The sequence below is a fragment of the Rhinichthys klamathensis genome, unplaced genomic scaffold, assembly GCF_029890125.1.
Source record: "Rhinichthys klamathensis goyatoka isolate OS25496 unplaced genomic scaffold, OSU_Roscu_1.1 h1tg000078l_1, whole genome shotgun sequence".
Classification (NCBI taxonomy): domain Eukaryota; kingdom Metazoa; phylum Chordata; class Actinopteri; order Cypriniformes; family Leuciscidae; genus Rhinichthys; species Rhinichthys klamathensis.
The window spans coordinates 676,573-695,623 of NW_026606620.1; the positions used below are offsets into that span (position 1 = coordinate 676,573).

At 37.8% G+C, this 19,051-nt stretch overlaps 1 protein-coding gene across 10 annotated transcripts in view; it reads left to right on the forward strand.

Moving 5' to 3' along the window:
- frmd4a (FERM domain containing 4A) overlaps positions 1-19,051 on the forward strand; it is a 177,036-nt gene that overhangs the window by 143,385 nt on the left and 14,600 nt on the right. For 7 of the 10 annotated variants that reach the window (XM_056251180.1, XM_056251181.1, XM_056251179.1 and 4 more), the window contains exons 5-14: positions 109-193; positions 1,932-1,988; positions 2,441-2,463; positions 3,153-3,236; positions 3,640-3,705; positions 4,187-4,244; positions 4,474-4,560; positions 14,784-14,859; positions 16,915-17,057; positions 17,705-17,846. In XM_056251180.1, the coding sequence (XP_056107155.1) occupies positions 109-193; positions 1,932-1,988; positions 2,441-2,463; positions 3,153-3,236; positions 3,640-3,705; positions 4,187-4,244; positions 4,474-4,560; positions 14,784-14,859; positions 16,915-17,057; positions 17,705-17,846 (821 nt within the window). Of the gene's footprint in view, positions 1-108; positions 194-1,931; positions 1,989-2,440; positions 2,464-3,152; positions 3,237-3,639; positions 3,706-4,186; positions 4,245-4,473; positions 4,561-14,783; positions 14,861-16,914; positions 17,058-17,704; positions 17,847-19,051 lie in introns of all 10 variants that reach the window. The other 3 variants (XM_056251178.1, XM_056251175.1, XM_056251173.1) reach the window with 1 other exon arrangement.

The window sequence follows — 19,051 nt, forward strand, 5'->3', positions numbered from 1 at the left end:
CATTCACAACTTATTTTAATCTGTTAATTGTTATTGTGTGTATATTGTATGCTAAACTACTGTCTTTAAACTTAGCCATTTTTGATTAGTGTATTTTCTCTTCAACAGGTTCTACATTGAAAGCATCTCTTACCTTAAGGACAATGCCACAATAGAGCTGTTCTTCCTCAATGCAAAGTCCTGCATCTATAAGGTAAACTGTTGTCACTGCTCTACCACTAGAGGGCAGTATTAGCTACTACCCCTTTGGTCAAGGTGCATACATTTGTTACTTCCATCTGTTCTCGTGGAGCATCTTAGCCATAAATGCCATGTAACAAATCACTCTGGAGCTGCCGGAAAATGACATCATGACAACACTGATTAGCTGATGGCACCATAAAAACATGCTCATTACCAAGCTCTTCTCTATCCGACTATCCTTCAGGCACCAAACAGCATAAAATAAAATGTCATTATATATACACATGTATGTAAAGTTTTTTTTTAAAAGAACTGCATTTAATTGATCAAAAGTAACCATATATTTTGACATTGTTAGAAACTATTTCTATTGCAAAAATACTGTATAAATATGCTGTTCTTTTGAACTTTCTATTCATTAAAGAATCCTAAAAAAACCCCCAATATATCGCAGTTTCCACAAAAATATTAAGCAGCACAACTGTTTTCAACATTGATGATAACAAATTTCTTGAGCAACAAGCAAGCTCACTTAAAGGTGCATTGCGCAACATTTCATGTTAAAAATACCCGTTTTTCTAACCCATACATGCTTAAACAATTGCCTGATGGGCTGAATGAGCCCTTCTCTGATCACTGCGATTGCCTCTATAATCCTGTACAGTAAAATAAATAAGAGGGATTCGGGCCGGAACGTGAGACTGGGCGTGACGTCATGCGCGTTCACGCTCCCCTGGCTATGTCTGGCAGGTTTGTGTATTCGCCGCCATTCTCCGTATTAGCGAAGACAACTCGAGCGACAAAACTTCAGTCAACTTTCGACAAAAGTAGAAGATGGATTCAAAGAGACCGGCTTGTAGTTCATAAACCCCAACGCAAACTCCACGCAAGACAAAGACAGTAAGGCAGTTTCGCTTGTCATCCCAGAGGGGGGCATAGTTCTGCAAAAACTCAGAGAGGTGGGCAATGCACCTTTAAATTGGAACGCAAAAGTCCACACTAGAGAATGATTTCTGAAGGATCATGTGACACTAAAGACTGGAGTAATGACTGCTGAAAATTCAGGAATAAATTACATTATAAAATATATTAACATAGAAAAATGTTCATTTAAATTGCAACAATATTTCACAATATCACATTTTTTTACTGTATTTATTATCAAATAAATGCAGCCTTGGTGAACATAAGAGACTTTTTTCAAAAACAGAACAAAACTTTTCAACACCAAACTTTTGATATATAAGTTTTAAAATGTTTCAAAAAGTGCTTCATTCTTCCAAAAACATCCTGTATTTGTGAATGTCATTTGTCGCATACCACACATTCCCACCATGAGCTCATTGCTCACACTTTACTTTAGAGTCAGCTTCCCAATATATGCCAGTACTGTGTGTGTGTGTGTGTGTGTGTGTGTGTGTGTGTGTGTGTGACATTCCTGAAATTCTTGTGTTCTGCAAAGGTAATGAATCGCTCCGTTTGTCTTGGTCATTTAAGTAGTAAAGACCCCATGGACTTCAATAAGCTCTCATCTAAAAAAAAAAACATCTGTGTGTATGTGGCTTTGTCCTGCTATTGATTACACAGGAAATAGCTGAAGTGATTTAGATAGACCCTTCAGTGATAAGTCAGCAGATCAGGTCATTAAAAAAGAGAGAGATAAGATAAGCGGCAGATTAATGGAGATGTCCTGTCTGTTGTGATCCTGAACCTAACTCTCTCGTTCTTTTTTCTCTGTCTGTCTCCAGGAGCTCATAGAGGTGGACAGTGAGGTGGTGTTTGAACTGGCCTCCTACATCTTACAGGTAAGATCATGTTGGACTGTTTATCATTTTATGCACCTTCATGAACCCTGCGCTGAACTTTTATGAAGTTCAGGACGTCTCAAACACACGTGTGTAAGCATTTTAGAGTCATATTCCGGTCACTACAGTATTTCAGCCTGACAGGGTGCTTTATTTTAAATCTAAAACAGGATGTTTCCTTTGTACTGTAAGTTAATCATATGAGGGAAGTACTTTAGAGAAATACGGTTTTCCTTTATGATGTGTATGTGTGATCCAGGTGTTGTAGTATCAGGTATGTTATGTGTGTTTGACCTTTCAGAGGATTCAGTCCAGATGGCTGCGACTGCATTCCCCACTGAGACACAGAAGCACCGTTCTGTGTATCAGAGGATAGAATCTTTCCAAGCGTTCTTGTCTACCAGCAAGGACTCATTATTGATTCTAAAATATGTCATTTTTCTCTCCCACAGGAAGGTAAAGGAGACTTCACGAGGTAAGAAGCTTTTTGAATGAATGAATCACCTTCCATTGACCCCCTTTAACATGCACACACTATCAAAGTTTCTATCAGTGTGTCATTGCAGAGTGAAAGCAGATCCAATTTGTGGCATATATCAAACTCTCCTTCCCACATAAGCACATGCACACGATTCAAGAGAGATGGAGAGAGAGAGGGAATGAGAGAGATATGGGGGTGTGAACCCTGGGAACGGAGACAGAGGGGAGGAAATGGAATGCAGAGGATAAACAGTGTTAAATTACACACACTAACCTCTGGCTCTCTCCATTACACACACACAGACACACACTCTTGAAACACTTTCTACACACAGTATCTCAGCTACAAATCTGTCACATGTGCATCCTTCCAGCTTTACTCTATCACTCTGTGTCACACAGTTATTATTACAATTTCAATTATTATTAATTCTTCTCTACATAGCTTGATAAAGAGAAATAATTAAAGTCACACAAGAATAAGGAATAAAAAAAAATAATGTATTATTATTATTATTGAAAATAATAGTAATTTCTTATTATTCTTATTATACTTTTTATTATAATTTTTTTATTCTTTCTCTTCATCATTTGCCGCCTTCTTGCTGTTCTGTGAATCTGATTGCCGGATTATTTGCCCTGTTAGGTGGTACTCTTTCTGAGCATTTTGTGTTATTTTTACAGTAATGATGTTACTAGGGCTGATCTGAAGAAACTGCCTGCACTTCCTACACAAGCACTGAAGGAGCACCCTTCGCTCGCATATTGGTGAGAGACACACACAGCTGTCAGCTGATAATGAAGAGGTATTAACAAGATGTATCTGCTCCGTGTTTTAGAGCACCATGGGAAAGGATTACCTTGAATAATTAGCTAACATAATTTACCTCAAATTCTATTTGATGCGAATGAAGTGTTTCACAGATGCTGCATTTCGGGGACGCACACACTCACTCACTCACACATTCATAATGAGCAGGCCGGTGTACTTCCTGTTCTAAGAATGAACTTATCTCCTTCATGGTGTTGCGTTTCATTGGCTGTGTCTCTGTACATCTGTAAGCTCTCACTCTTGTCCGCTTCGTGTTCCTGTGGAATCAAAATAGGCTGACAGACACATTCTCATGAACATTGTCATCTGTTGCCTCTAATGTGTGTGTGTGTGTTGCAGTGAGGACCGGGTCATTGAGCACTATAAGAAGCTAAGCGGACAGTCCAGAGGCCAGGCTATCGTCAAGTAAGACAGCGAGAAAGAATGTTATGTCCAAAATGTTCCACTAAGTTTGACGACCAGAAAGTGTCCAAATGCTTTTCATCTTAAATGGATTGTTCACCCAAAAATCAAAATTCTGTCATTATTTCTGTCATTCCAAAAATTACTTTCTTACTTCTGCGGAACACAAAAGAAGATACAGCAGTTTTGTCCTTATTATTAAAGTCAATGGCGACACAAACCTCAAATATCAACATGTTTGGTAACAGAGAGAGCAAGAGTGAGATTTAATGTTTTGGAGTCCATTGACTTTCATTATGGAAACTGTGCTTGTTTTGTGTTCTTTTGATTCAGTCATTCATGCATTTTAAGCGTGCCTGAAGTATCCAAATCTTTTTTCTACTTCCGAAATCCACTCCCACGTGTTTTCTGCTAATGTTAATTGTTTGCATATGGAACATACATAACATATTGTCAATGATTTCTTCTTTCTTCTCTCTCACAGTTATATGAGTGTAGTGGAGTCATTGCCCACATATGGAGTGCATTATTACGCTGTTAAGGTGGGTCAGTCTGCTCGGAGGGGAAATTTATAAGCATAGCCGTCAGTCCATACACACACACACACACGTATGTTCTCACAACCTGCAGTATCGGCACTTTAGTTAAGTGTTAAAGGATGCTTAAGACTGTGTGTTTAAGATAATCATACTTTCATCAACCATGAGCTGACACTACTCATCTTATCGTCGTGTGTGTATTAATGCGTGTGTCTCTCTTGCTCTCTCTCAGGATAAGCAAGGTATCCCATGGTGGCTGGGTTTGAGTTATAAAGGCATTTTTCAATATGACTACCAGGACAAAGTCAAACCAAGAAAGGTAAGACCGTCTTTCCTCTGTGGACTTACAACAGTTTGACTTTTGTTTGTCCTCTCTTCACATCTCTTCATCTCCATTATCTCTTAATGGTTTTGCTTCCCTGATGTTAATTAGTAGTTCTTGGCTTTGCATAATTTGTCCTGCACCATTTGTGCTACAGACCTGAACAATACCTTAACTTGTTGAGGAGAGGTGTTTCACAATCAGACTTGCGATTGTCACTTGTTAGGTGATTTTTTTGACTTAGGCAACCACCCAAAACCAGTCACTTCCCTAAAGCTCTTATGAAGCTATGTTTCTTCATGAGGGAAAGAAAAAAATTCATACTTCTTCTTTAAAACTCTCTGCTTTGCAGAAAATCCAGTGGATGTAAGCAGTTTTCCTGTCGCTGTGTTTTGAAACTTAGTGTGAGCTTCCTCAAGTGTGTGTTTGTGAATATGTGTTCATCACCTGGTCACCTTTGCTTAACCTCATGACATCATCCATTAGAAGTCTGACCGTCTGACACTCGGGTGTGGTGACCTCAGAGAGGTCATGACCTCTGGCAGTCTGACCCCATATACCGTTTTTCTTTGTGTAACTTTAGACAGAGATTCTCAAACTTCCAGACAGACAATCAGTGACACCCAGTAACTGAAATGCTACAGATCTGTCTCAATCAAAAGAATCGCTTGCTGTCAGAATGACTTTACTTCAGGTGTGCGCCCCGCTAGCTTTGGTTTTCCATTCTCACAGCACACACCCGTGTTTAAATTCTCTCCAAAGGACAGGCAAAAACTTCAGCCTGTGGTGAGGAACAGAGAAACCTTTCCGCAAACCGCAAGCTAAAAATAGCTTTCAAAGCAGCAAAGTCCAGCCAAGCGAAAAGCCAAACTCATGCCTATTTACAGAGAAGGATCTGTTACAGAAAGTGAGTTAAAATGAAACGACGCAGCAGAGGTCAGCTCAGAATGGAGGGAAGAGAAACCAGCAAGAAGAACAAACGCTGCTGCAAAAACGCCACAGATGCAAAATAAACAAAATTATAGTTCCACTGACAAATCCACCTAAACCTGGATGACGATTTAAAGGGATAGTTCAATCAAAAATGAAAGTCACCATTTACTCACCCTCATGTTGTTCCAACTCTGTAAGAATGATTTTCTACTGCAGAATGCAAAATAATATATTTTTCTACTGTTTTTATGCAAGTCAAAACAAGATTGGACCCCATTGACTTTCATTGTAAGGACAATTATTTTATTTTTTTATATCTTTTATTTTTCACAGAAGATTGAAAGTCCTCATGTTTGTAATGACATGAGGGTGAGTAAATAATGACAAAATGTTTAGTTTTGTATGATCTATTCCTTTAATTACAGTGGGCAATCAGACGTCCAGTCCTGCATGAAATGCCAGTCTGCTACTTTCTATTGATCTGATCTGCGTTTCAGATGGGTCATTGCCACTGATGTTCTCATTACGCAGCTTGTCTCCATCACACATGCACGTTTTTGTGTTTTGATGATAAGCTTTCATGCGCTAATAGTTAGTGGCTGTTCTCCATCTGTGGGCAGTGTGTGGGACTGTGAGATATACAGTTAAAAATGCCACACGGTAAAATTTGCAGACTTAGTGAGTGAGTGGTTGGGTTTATTTAATGATTTTCAAACTAATTTAAACCCTCTCCTAATGAGAGCATCTGTGCCAAAGTGTGTGTGTGTGTGTGTGTGTGTGTGTGTGTGTGTGTGTGTGTGTGTGTGTGTGTGTGTGTGTGTGTGTGTGTGTGTGTGTGTGTGTGTGTGTGTGTGTGTGTGTGTGTGTGTGTGTAAAGTTTTACAGAGGCGTGACCAGTATATTTGTGGTTTCGTCATGAATTGTGGTGCGTGTGATTCTCAAGAGCTATTGTCCTCTACCTAAACCCCCTCCAGCAGCCTCCCTGACTCCAAAACCCGCAACAGGAAACCCAGCAGCAGACACCCGCAGGATTACTGTCGCCCTGACAACACAAAACATGCTGGAAACATTAGTGCGTCTCGGGACCACTCCCCAAAAACTGGCATGTGTGTTGCTGTTTCTGATTCGTTTGGATCAGCTCATTAGCTCCAGTTACTAAAAGACTTGTGCCTTATAAAACATATGGACAGCAAAGCAAATATGAAAAGTGCATTGTTGCCTTTCTAGCCAGATGTGATGCTATAGCTATGAATCATGAGATTGCTACCCCTGAGTCACCGGTGATTGTTTTCATCCTGTCTGCTGCTGGTGACCTTTGACCTCTCCAATGCCCTGTCTTTTCTCATAAGCGCTCATTATAGCTCTGGCTAAGTAAATACCATGCCCCACACACACAGTCTTCCTGTACTCTGTATGTGTGTCTTTGTGAGAGAGAGAGAGAGAGAGAGAGAGAGAGAGAGAGAGAGAGAGAGAGAGAGAGAGAGAGAGAGAGAGAGAGAGAGAGAGAGGGGTTGGGAGTTTATTGTATTATTCTGTGTACAGACAGACTGCAGGGTGGGCGTTGTGCGTTATATTAAAAGGAACAGCAGTGAATGTGAGTCATAGTGATGACACACCTATGACATTTACTAAACTCCCTTATATTGGAACATTCTGTGTAAGCAGGTTTTGGCCAGCTAAGTGGTTAGCTGTTCTAAAACCTAGTTGGCTGCTTATATAGGCAAGATTTTAAGGCATCATTTTGTCAATGAAAAGTCTTTTTCAAATAGTAGACAACAAAATTAGGCTCATTTTGGCCAAAATCTTAGGCTGCATTGCATGTATTATTGACAGACCATGAATGCATTTTGCACTGTTTGCAAAATGTATTGCAGTATTTGTTTACATCCAAAATGGTTGGAATTTGTGAGAAGGTTGACTAAACACTAGTGTTCAAAAGTTTGGGGTCGGTACGATTTTTTTGATGTTTCTCTTATGCTCACCAAGGCTGCATTTATTTTATCAAAAACTATAGTAATATTGTGAAATATTACTACTATTATTATATTATTTAAAATATCTGGTTCTACTTAAATATATTTAAAAATGTAATTTGTGACCCTGGACCACAAAACCAGTCACATGGGTAATTTTTTTTAAGATTTATACATCATATGAAAGCACAATAAATAAGCTTTCCATTGATGTATGGTTTGTTAGGATAGGACAATATTTGGGCGAGATACGACTATTTGAAAATCTGGAATATGAGGGTGCAAAAAAATCAAAACATTGAGGAAATCGTCTTGAAAGTTGTCCATTTATGTTCGTGATTGTGCTGCATTCACTCACAAAAATAAATGTTTTATATATTTATGGTAGGAAATTTACAAAATATCTTCATGGAAAATGATCTGGGCCCGTATGTATAAAGCCACTCAGAGTAAAATTTTAGTCTCAAGTCTGTCAAAATTCTAAGAATTACATAGTTTTACTCTTATTCCTAAACTTAAGAATAAGCGTGATTCATAAAGGTTCCTAGGTGTTAAGACTTGGTCTCAGCTCCTAAATTATGCTGGAGAGGTCTCCTAACCTAGTTAGGAGTAACAAGATGGCAGCAGAGAGGTTAGGCCATGCACTTTTCAACGAAAATATGATGTAGTTAAATGAGTTGATCAAACGATAAAAAGGTTTAATCATCAAGGTATTCTTTTTGTATCTTACCTTTTAAAAAAGTTTTATAGCAATGAAATTAAAGTAATAATTATATTTTTGGGGACTGGAATGCAGCAGTGCACCGGTGATGACTCGGGCCCTTCAGTCCACAGTTATAGGCTCTAGAATAACACTATTGTGACACTGACCACACCAAATATACAGTGGTGGCCAAAAGTGATGTGCAGAGTTTTTTTTTATTATTTTTTTATTTAATGACCCTACAAGTTTGCTTCAACCTTTTATGAGGAAAATATTTGTATATTAATATTTTTTTAATATTTTAAAATATGAGGGAAGAACAAAACACTAAACTTAGTGAAAGTATTTATCTGACAAAATTATTTCAAGTCACCTTTATTTCTACAGTGCTTTTTACAATACAGAATCAGCTTTACTGAGATTACAGGAAAATAATGCAACAAAGTTAGTCTTGACTGTACAGCAGCTCTAGAAGAGAATAGTGTCATTGTCCTGCTTAAGTAAGTTCAGTGTTTATTAATTTCAACCAGAAAGACTCGGGAGGCAAAATGACGTGACAAAGTATACATTTATTAACAGCCCATCAAGCAAGTATTGTGTTATAAAGTTCTGTTGCGTAGGCCCCGTCCGTAGCTCGCAATCCGAGGGTAACGGAGTCTGTTTTTACTGCCTGAAGACGCAGGCGGAGCGCAGCCGACCCCCGGGAGGTATGAGGTATGGACAGGTGAAGGACCCCCGGGTGACGTGACAATTTAGTCTTCCTGGCAGAACTTAAGCTTTAATTTCCATTGTAAAAAAATCATTAGTTATCTATTTAGTTCATTTATCAATACAGCCGCTCTGGAGAAAACAGTGATGTCATCGTCCAGCTCAGTTCAGTTCTCATATAATGGTGTCATTGCAGGCAGATCAATATTATTTTAAAAATATTAACTGACAAATAAGGGCAAACTACAGCTACAGGTTTTAGAAAAATTAAAAAGCTCACAGGAGAAAAAAATCATACATTGTCTGCAAAATAATCATTTCTTAATATTTCATTGTCCTCTCTTGTTTTTTCACCTGTTTATAATTTATATGTATTGCTAAAAATTATGTCTGTACAATTTGGAATGTTTTATTGTGTTATCACAAATAAACAATTGACTCCAGGCACAACTACACAATACGCTTACAAAATATTGAACACATTTTTAATACTATTTGAATAAAGGGTGAATCTGACAAATTTCCTTCAATACTAATTTGTGATAATTTTGCACAATGCAAAGCCATTTAAAAAAATACATTTAAATATTAAAGTTTCAGTGTCTTAATTAAATTATTTTATTATAATTACATAAAATAATTGGTGTCATGCTGCTGTGACCTCACCCTTGCAGGCTCACTATTGGCTGATTCAGAGGGTGAGGGCGGCCATTTTGGGTTCACATCATTGTAGTCCTTAGTTTGCAGCACTTAAGTCCCACTTCAGTCAGCACTTAAGAATCAGTCTTATACTTTACTGAAAGTTGCTTTTAGCTGCTTTATAAAAGTCTCCTACTCTTAGAAAAGTCCTACTCTTTACTAAGTATTTTTTTACACTTAAGTCAAAGCTTAAGACTATTCTTAAGATCATTTCTTAGAAGTTTTATACATACGGGCCCAGTACTTAATATCCTAATGATTTTTGCTAAATGCTATTGCCATAAATATACCCGTGCTACTTGTGACTGGTTTTGTGATCCAGGGACACATTTATTCCCGTGACAACAAAGCTGAATTTTCTGCATTATTACTCCAGTCTTCAGTGTCACATGATCCTTCAGAAATCATTCTAATATTCTGCTCAAGAAATATTTCTTGTTATCAGCATCATCAATGTTGAAAACCAGTTGTGCTGCTTAATGTTTTTGTGGAAACTGATCATTTTTAATGAATAGAAAGTCCAAAAGATTTTTTTTGCAACGTTATAAATGTTTACTTCCACTTTTGCTTAATTTAATTCGTTCTTTTTGAATAAAAGTATTGATTTTTTTTTAAGTCTTTCCCCAAAATTCTGAATAGTAGTGTAAATCTATTTTGTTAATTTATAAAAGTATTGATGAAAATGGTACCATCTTATTGAGAATAGACTATTTCACTCAACATGTGTGTATGAGTTGTGTTTGCTGTTTTTAGCTTAGCTGCATGCTAACATCAGACTTTATTGGAATCAACTACATCTATGTCTTCAGAACAGAAGTGGGATTTTCAGATATAGGCATGGCCAATCTCTGGACCCCATCACCATGGCTGTGAGCCTTCATTTTAAATCTTTTGAAGTCCAGGACAAGGTTTAACCCTGTTTCCAGAGATCTAAATAACCAAACAACACAAGGCCTAGAACACAGTTCAGCTGTCAGTGAAATATGTGCTGGAACGAACCAGGATTCAGCTCATAAGGGCATCGCTGGGCACTTGGGGCCCTTTGAAATGCCTTTTCTCTTTTACAGCCTCTCGTGACTGCATGCTTCAAAATCACGCACACTTACAGTTGAGATTGTCTCATTCCAGAACAATAGCTGAAGTCCCCAGTTCCACCTCACTGTGCCCAAAATACTCTGGTGTGGTTAATGCCCCATGCCTCATTGGCTCTTATAACTACAGAAAGCTACAGAGTGTTTAGATGTCATGGAACATTGTAGCCTCACTCACTCTCTTAAGGAGAGAGAGAGAGATTAGTATCTCCATAATGAAAGTTGTTTTGAAAGTGTTGAGGGTCACGTTTGTTCTTGGTCCCATGAGACCATCAAAGCATCTCATAAACACCAAGAAACGTTCACTTTAACATCATCAACATCTCTCTGCTGTTCAGTGACACTGTCTCGGTGATATATTGGCATGGTAATTGTAAGGAATTTAACTCTTCTGGTTCCAATTCCACTCAACGGTTTCCTGAAAGTGTTCCTCTGTTTTATCTTAATTAGTTATTTTTTATAGCTCAGCACTTTGTGCTTTATAATGTGCTTTAAAAAATTGCTTTATAAACAAGTTTGAATTGAATTTACAATTTTAGTTCTTTTGAGGAACAATATACTAAACAAAAACAAAACTCTCTTTGGTAACATATTTTAATGTGCCATTTATATTATTAAATTACCATAAAACTTGTGTATCAGTATTAGCTTAGTATTATTTACATACTTTTATAGTGTTTATTAAAGGTGCTAAATGTAACTTTTCTTCTAAAATGAATCCTTTTTTTATTGCCTGTGTGTGAAGGGGTTGTAATCACACATTACAATGATCCACTTGTCGGGTTTTGCTATTACCTCTGAAGGCCAGTATTCCTATTTCTATGTGAATTCTCCGGGTCGGATTTTCTGCTAAATCCATCGGATGTGACGTGCATGCGCGCTCCCGAGCCTCTCTCCTTTTTATATACAGTCTATGCGACGACACTGCAGCTGACAACGTGGAGTCTGATAACACCAGAAAACGACCTGCCTTCAGCACAAACTCCACATTAATATAAAAAACAAAACAAAACAAAAATGTATCTGCTGAAGCTCGTCAGACCAAACGTCAATCAGATCGACTTAGGACCAAAACACGGATCAACATCGGCAGAGCGTTTGAATTACGGAGAGACCTCCGCTATTTTTATTGTGATAAATTACAATAAAGTTTAAAGTTTTCAGATATGCTGAAATAATGTTAAACTGTAATGAAATAGCAAGGTAAACTACAACATATATGAGACATGAAATGAATACAAAAGACTGTTCCAGGATAACAAAAAGTAGGTGCTTTAGGATGTAACTTTTATTGTATGTACTAGATCTACTGTCTAACGTCACTCATCCCACTACTATCATATTGTTTATAATACACATTTCCAGACACGTTCAGTACAGTAATGTTACTTCCTACGATCTTACTGTTACACTGAAATTGTTCAGTCTAGTTCACTAACCGTTTTCATTATCATATTATACATTCTCCTATATTGACATTGCTGATTGTGAAAGATACACGAATAGTTACAAATATAACACCACATGTCGGCTAAATGCATTATCATGGTACGAGCATGGAGCATTAGTTCAACATCAAGCTGATAAAAGTAGCCTATTATTGTAACGTTGCAGTGGGAGTTTACATGAGTTTCCAGCATGTTGTGTGATGCTTTCTCCGGTGTGTTGAAAGTCTCAGTGTGTCCGGCCGGTACCATGAGCGCTCGCTCTTGTGTTCTAGCACGCGCAAGAGCACGAGCGCTCTTGTAAAAATTGGTTGCAATCTGAAACATCACCGATAGAGGCCGCTAAAAAATACATATAGCACCTTTACTATTTTGAATCAGCCTTGATTTTTATATTTGGTTTTTTATTATAAAATATTTTTAATTATTTTGATTTTGTGTAAATATTTCTATTTAGCTTTAATTTATTTTATTTCAATTTTGATTTTATTACTTTTAGTACTTCAACTTATTTACTTATTTCAACTTATTTATTTCAGTGAGTTGCCATGGCAACATTTAATTTTTTTTAGTTTTTCATCTAATATTTATATTTTGTTTAATTTCAACTTCATTTAAATTAGTGTAAAAAATATGTTTTTTTAATATTTTTTTTACTTTTAGTTAATGATTACAACACCAATGTGTCACTACATCCATTCAAACCAATAACAAGTTTGACACTCTTTACAGATTCTTTACAAGAACTCCCTCAAAAGAGTCATTTGTTCACAAATTGTTGTTCACAGATCTGTATTCTTGTGATTCTTTTAGTATTATTTTGCAATAACTAGACTTTCTCATTTCATTGATTTATATTGCAATTGATTAGGGGTGGGCAATATACTTGTAGACATGATTAACCAGTAGAAATTTGACAACCGGTAGAGAATTTGGACTATCGTCTATATCGCGGTTACGCACGCGTGATGTTTCTATGCTGCGTAGTCACGAAAGCTTATTGTATGCTTGCATTTTTAAGCATTGTGGTTTAAAAAGCAAGTGATTTTAAACCACTGATGCTCAATAAGCAACAAAAGAGAACTCATTTCGCTATATGAGTGCACTGTTTGAGAGACACGCATTAATAAAGCCGCTGCTTATAGAGCGTGTGTACTGTACTGAATAGAGCGTGATGGTGTACTGAACTGAGTTCTTTTTGCCCCCTAATTGTGCTTAAATGGTTAAATACACGTATCAAAATGGCGTCTTTGCATATATCCTCGTAAACAGTCATTTATGTCTTAAGTGAACGTAAACAGTTGAGAAGGAAAACACTTCGGTCTTAAAGGGACAGCAGCCTAATATACCTGCTGTCTTCTGTGTCATTAATGTTATTCAAGCAACAAAAGAGAGAAAATCTCACTTTTGTAACTATAATCATTTACACAGTCAAGACTATGCAGTGTTTTGATTACTTAATACAATTTGTTGTATTTCTTATTTCTAGTGCTTGAAGTTTTTCCATGTAGGTCTATTTCATTTGTTCAAATGCAGGACAACTATTTTAATGCAGTATTTTATCTGCATTGATGGAACAATGCAGACATTAAAAAAACATTAACGGAACCGACCATTGTGAAAATCATTTGGTTTTGAATAAGAAGCAGTTCTTAATTCCCAATCCTAGTGATATATGTGGAAATAGTTTTGTGTGCGTGTGTGTGTGTGTGTAACTAACTATGTTCCTTCCCTCCCCTCTTCCTTCATCTGTCCATTGTTTTCCCAGGCTCTAAACATTCTTGAGCTCTTTAAGCCAACCCCCCTCCCTTTCCTTCTCCACTCTATTCCATCCTTTCTTCATTTTTCATAAATTTTTCCTTTATTTTTCTTCTTTTTTTCCCTTATATCAAGGTCTTTGCAAGGGAATGCTCTTAATAATGATTTTAACAGTAATTATGGATAGTCTATATTGCCTAGCTTCGAAAGAGTGTATAGTGCTCTCTCTCTCTCTCCTGTTATTAAATGAAAGCAATAGATTCAGTGAGCGCATATTCATACCACTTTCTCCACCACTCTCTTTCTTTTGCGTTTTCTTTGTGTCTGTGCAGCTGATGGCTCCAGGAGTCCAGTTTGTGTATCTCAGACAGCCGTGTGTGTGTGTGATGGTGTGTAATGAGAACCAGAACCTGGTTTCTTGAGTGAATGAGGGGAAAAGAGGTGGAGGAGTTTAACAAAGCTGTAGCGCTGCATTTTCAGGGGTTACTACAGCACACACTCATAACACATCACTCTGAACTCTCCATAAACCCCGCCCACACAGGAAGTGTGTGTCCCAGAGGGAGGAGATGCTTGGACGGGGTTTGACTCCTCCCACTCTTGCTTGCTTTCTCTCTCCATCTCTCTTAAGCCAAACAGTCTCTCTCATTTTACACATATACAGAGGAGGGCTCATTGTTCCCCAGTATTTAAGGAGGATTTTACACACACACTTTCACCATAAACACAAAGGTGAATGAAAAAGTAAAATATCATGCCTTGGACTTGCATTCTGGATTGTCTTTTACTGGCTGTTCCTGTAGTTTTCTGATCTGGAAGGAGTTACGGTCTGAAGACGTTGGAGCACCATCCGTGGAATGTTTGATTGAAGTTTTGGGAATGTTGTTAAAGCGTTCTCTCATCTCTGCAGGTGTTCCAATGGAGACAATTGGAGAATCTGTACTTCAGGGAGAAGAAGTTCTCAGTGGAAGTTCATGACCCAAGAAGGTAAATCTACATTACAGCCTACACATGCTTGCTCACACACACAGGTCATGGACTATATAGGCTTACAAACAATGTCTATCACACTGACAGGACATGCTGTGGGGACCACTTTCACTCCAACCCAGCACGAATTTTAAAGACAGGTTTGTTTAGATGTCATGAAATGTTTGAAAGATCTCAGCGGTTTGTGGGTCCTGTTGGTATGTTTTTGTCCTTTGATTCTTTTCAATTCCAGTGTGGGAATAATTGGAATTACTTAGAAGTAAAGTGGCATGATGTACTGAGCTTTAAACATAGGATATTCTACAGCATCAAGAGTAAAATAGGGTTGATTATGAAGTCTGATTTCTATGGAGGAACATCTTTATAAAGCATTTACATGTCAGTTATACAAGTTTTATTTTGTTTATTCTAAAATATGTCAGACTTTGACAGGAAAACCCATTTTTCTGTCCTCCTCTTCCTTAAGAGAAACATTGTGAGGTAAATGTTCATAGTTACAGCTGGTTGGCCTCCATCCACAAGCGTCCACTGAGCTAAGCTATTTGTTATTGGATTGAAATCTCTTACTTCCTGTGTCCTGTGGAGAAGAGTGTAGAAATACAACTGGAACAAATGAACAAAAACATACCCTACTCTTTCTTTCTGACTCTCCATCTCTAGAGATTGAGATGCGGTTTGAGTTAATTCCGATTCTCTGCTCTTCTCTCTCGTCCTGTCACAACTGGGGATGTTTCGGATCTTCCGTTTTTTCTGAATCTCTCTCCATCGATATTAAGAGGTGTTTACGTTTTAATCAGACCCTTATGACATCATCAGTGCGTGCTGAGGGCTGGTTAGTCTTTTAGGAGAGCACACTCTGCCAAAAGCAGCAGCACACGCTGCCTCAGATGCTGACAGATAAACCGCCTCATTCACGCTGTTCAAACAACAACCAAGACAGCCCAGAAACGAGGAGAACACGGAGGGAGTTCACAGAAATGCTGGAGGCTGGGGAAATAAGACATGAAAGAGAGGAAAACAGTTTAGGAAAATGAAACAATCTGTTTATTTTGCAGCATGAGGGTCTATAATGTATTTTACTTCTTGTTAGGTTCACTGTCATTCAGTTAGAGTCATTGCAACACACACACAAACACACATGCGCTAATATCGTTTTGATAAGAGTCAGAACACGAGGGTCTGCTGTTTATCTTTGTCCTAGTGGAGAGGCCTGGAGGTTTTTATAAAGCCCATCACAGGACACACACGTGCTCTGGGTTTGACCACAGTGTAAATGGTGTGTGTGTGTGTGTATGTGGGCTACACTGTGTGTGGTATGTTAATACATTGCAGGACTGTCAGCAGTACTATGTGCTAACACCAGTTCACATTTCATATCTCCCACATAAATATATATTATACAGGTGGCAGACAGTATCATTTAAATGGATTTTTGTGTTTTTATGTTTTTATGTGTCTCTAGTATATACACTATCATTCAAATGTTTGTTTTGTTTTCTTAAAAAAAAAAATTAATATAAATGAATATAAAAGTTTTATTCAGAACATTCATAAGAGAATCCTAAAAAAAAGGGCATCATGGTTTCCACAAAAATATTAAGCAGGGCAATTGTTTTCAACATTGATAGTCAGAAATGTTTCTTGAACAGCAAATCAGCATATTAGAATGATTTCTGAAGGATCATGTGACACTGAAGACTGGAGTGATGATGCTGAAAATTCAGCCTTGCATCACAGGAATAAAAATCAAATAAATTTTAGATCAAATAAGCTTTGTCTTAGCATTAGCCAGCAACAAGATGCTCAACAGTGGGGTTTTTTTTGCCTGTTTTTACTTTAGCTTTGAAATGTAGTTCTTCTAATTTAGAGGTAGTAACCTTTTATGACAGTGTATTTATTGAAAAGACAAACACAAATATGCTGTGCATCTGATAATACATAACAGTGTTTTAAATGTGTTTGGACAATAATAAACATTTTTACATCCGTTTCTGCACTGACAATGTCATAAAATTCAGTGAATATAAAGTCGGTTTGTGTTTGCTCCAACTGCAGGGCGTCGGTAACGCGGAGGACATTTGGTCACAGTGGCATCGCCGTGCACACCTGGTACGCCTGTCCCACCCTCATCAAATCCATCTGGGCCATGGCCATCAGCCAACACCAGTTCTACCTGGACCGCAAACAGAGCAAAGTAAGTGTGTTTATGTTTTAGGATCTGCGTGTGTGTGTGTGTGTGTGTGTGCGTGTGCGTGTGTACTTGTACAACTATCTTTGTGAGGACTGGTTTTAGACTATCGGAGCATTTTCAGACAGAGTTTTAGACCATCGGTGTGAGGACAAAGAGACATTTTGGCTGGTCTTCACTTTATGAGACCCATTTAAAGGCCTGTTTGAGGGTCAAGACTTGGTTTTAGGGATATGGTTATATTTAGGTTAGGTTGGGTTTAGGGTAAGGGTTCGGGTTAGGCACTAGTTGTACAAGGGTTAGGAGCTAAAGATTCCAATGTGTCAATGAATAGATACACAAAGATAGATGTACAAGTGTGTGTGTGTGTGTGTATATAACCTTTTTCTTACTACAACAACCTTCCTGTGTGTTTCTGTGGTCTACCTCTAACCATTTCACCGTCTAGACTACCATCTCTCTGCAATCATCAGGGCTACATTAACTTTCTCTCTTTCACTCACACACACACACACACACAACTATCTGTCTCTGATCTTGCTCATGGATTCTGTTACACTTTTAAAAGCTGCGGAATGTTCGTCTCCTGGAAAATTCTGACACACTCGTCACAGCTGGCAAGCACATTCACTCTCTCTGTCTCTGTCTCGCAGAGTAAGATCCACGCAGCGCGCAGTCTGAACGAGATAGCCATAGACCTGACAGAAACAGGAACCCTCAAGACCTCCAAACTGGCCAACATGGGCAGCAAAGGCAAAATCATCAGCGGGAGCAGCGGGAGCCTACTGTCCTCAGGTCAGAACGCATACATGCTCGCAAGTCACCTTTATTTATATATCGCTTTATGCTTTATAGATTTTTTCAAAACAGGAAAACAGAATCAATGATGCAAACAGAATTCAGTTCTGCTTTAAAGCAGCTCTAAAAGGACAATAGTGTCATTATTCATCTGAAGAACTAGTGTTCAGTTCAGTTCAATAACTGTAAAGTTAATCAATTACAAAACTAGTTCAATTCCGCAATAAGCAGTTCTACAGAAGACGATAGTTCCATTATTCATATGAAGAACCAGTGTTTGTTCAGTTCAGTTCAATAACTGTAAAGTTCATCAATTATGAAACTAATTCAATTCCGCAATGAGCAGCTCTACTTAAGACAATAGTGTCATTATTCAGCTTGAGTCAGTTCAGTGATTGAAATCAGTTCAATAGTGTCAATACTGCAAAATGAATAAATTATTAAACAATTTTGATTCAGCTATGAAGTTGCTCTGCAGAAGGCTGTCATCATTCAGCTCAATTCAGTTATTATCCGATAGTGATTCAGATTACTGAATAGGGGCTTTCGCACCGGAGGATCCTTTTCATAGTTCCTAGAACTATTGGCGGAAGTACCCAGATTTTGGCGTGTTTGCACCGCAGGAACTAGGACCGATTTTAGTTCTAGGAACTCCTTTTGGAGGAACTAATTTAGCTCCTACTTCAGAGTAGGGTCTAAACCAGCACAATAGGAACTACCAGTAACTTTAGTGTACGCGATTGGCCGAACGCACACGAAACGCCAGCATCCGCCATTTTTTAAAAAGCTGTGTAATCACAGATTATAGCCTATATATTTGCTCCAGAAACTAACTCCATGAACATGGAAAACAGTGATAGATGGGCCTCTTAACCTTTATTATACAATACAACCTAATTATTTTACATTAATTTTAATCCATTATTTGTTACATCATGTATACAACATGTTATTGTTACACCCTGCCCAGTGCTGTCCTCCACACAACGTGTAATATAAAGCCTATCAAAACAAATATAGTGAATGTATCTATGTTGGCTATTCTGTACATTATAAGAAAAATAAAAGTGTTAAATACAATTACATTCTAAACCTAAAATCAACTGATTGCTTACTATTTTAAAGAAGAAATTAAAAAGACTAAATTAAAAATGATAAAAAACAAAAGCACGTATAAAGAACACACATTCACTCATATGAAC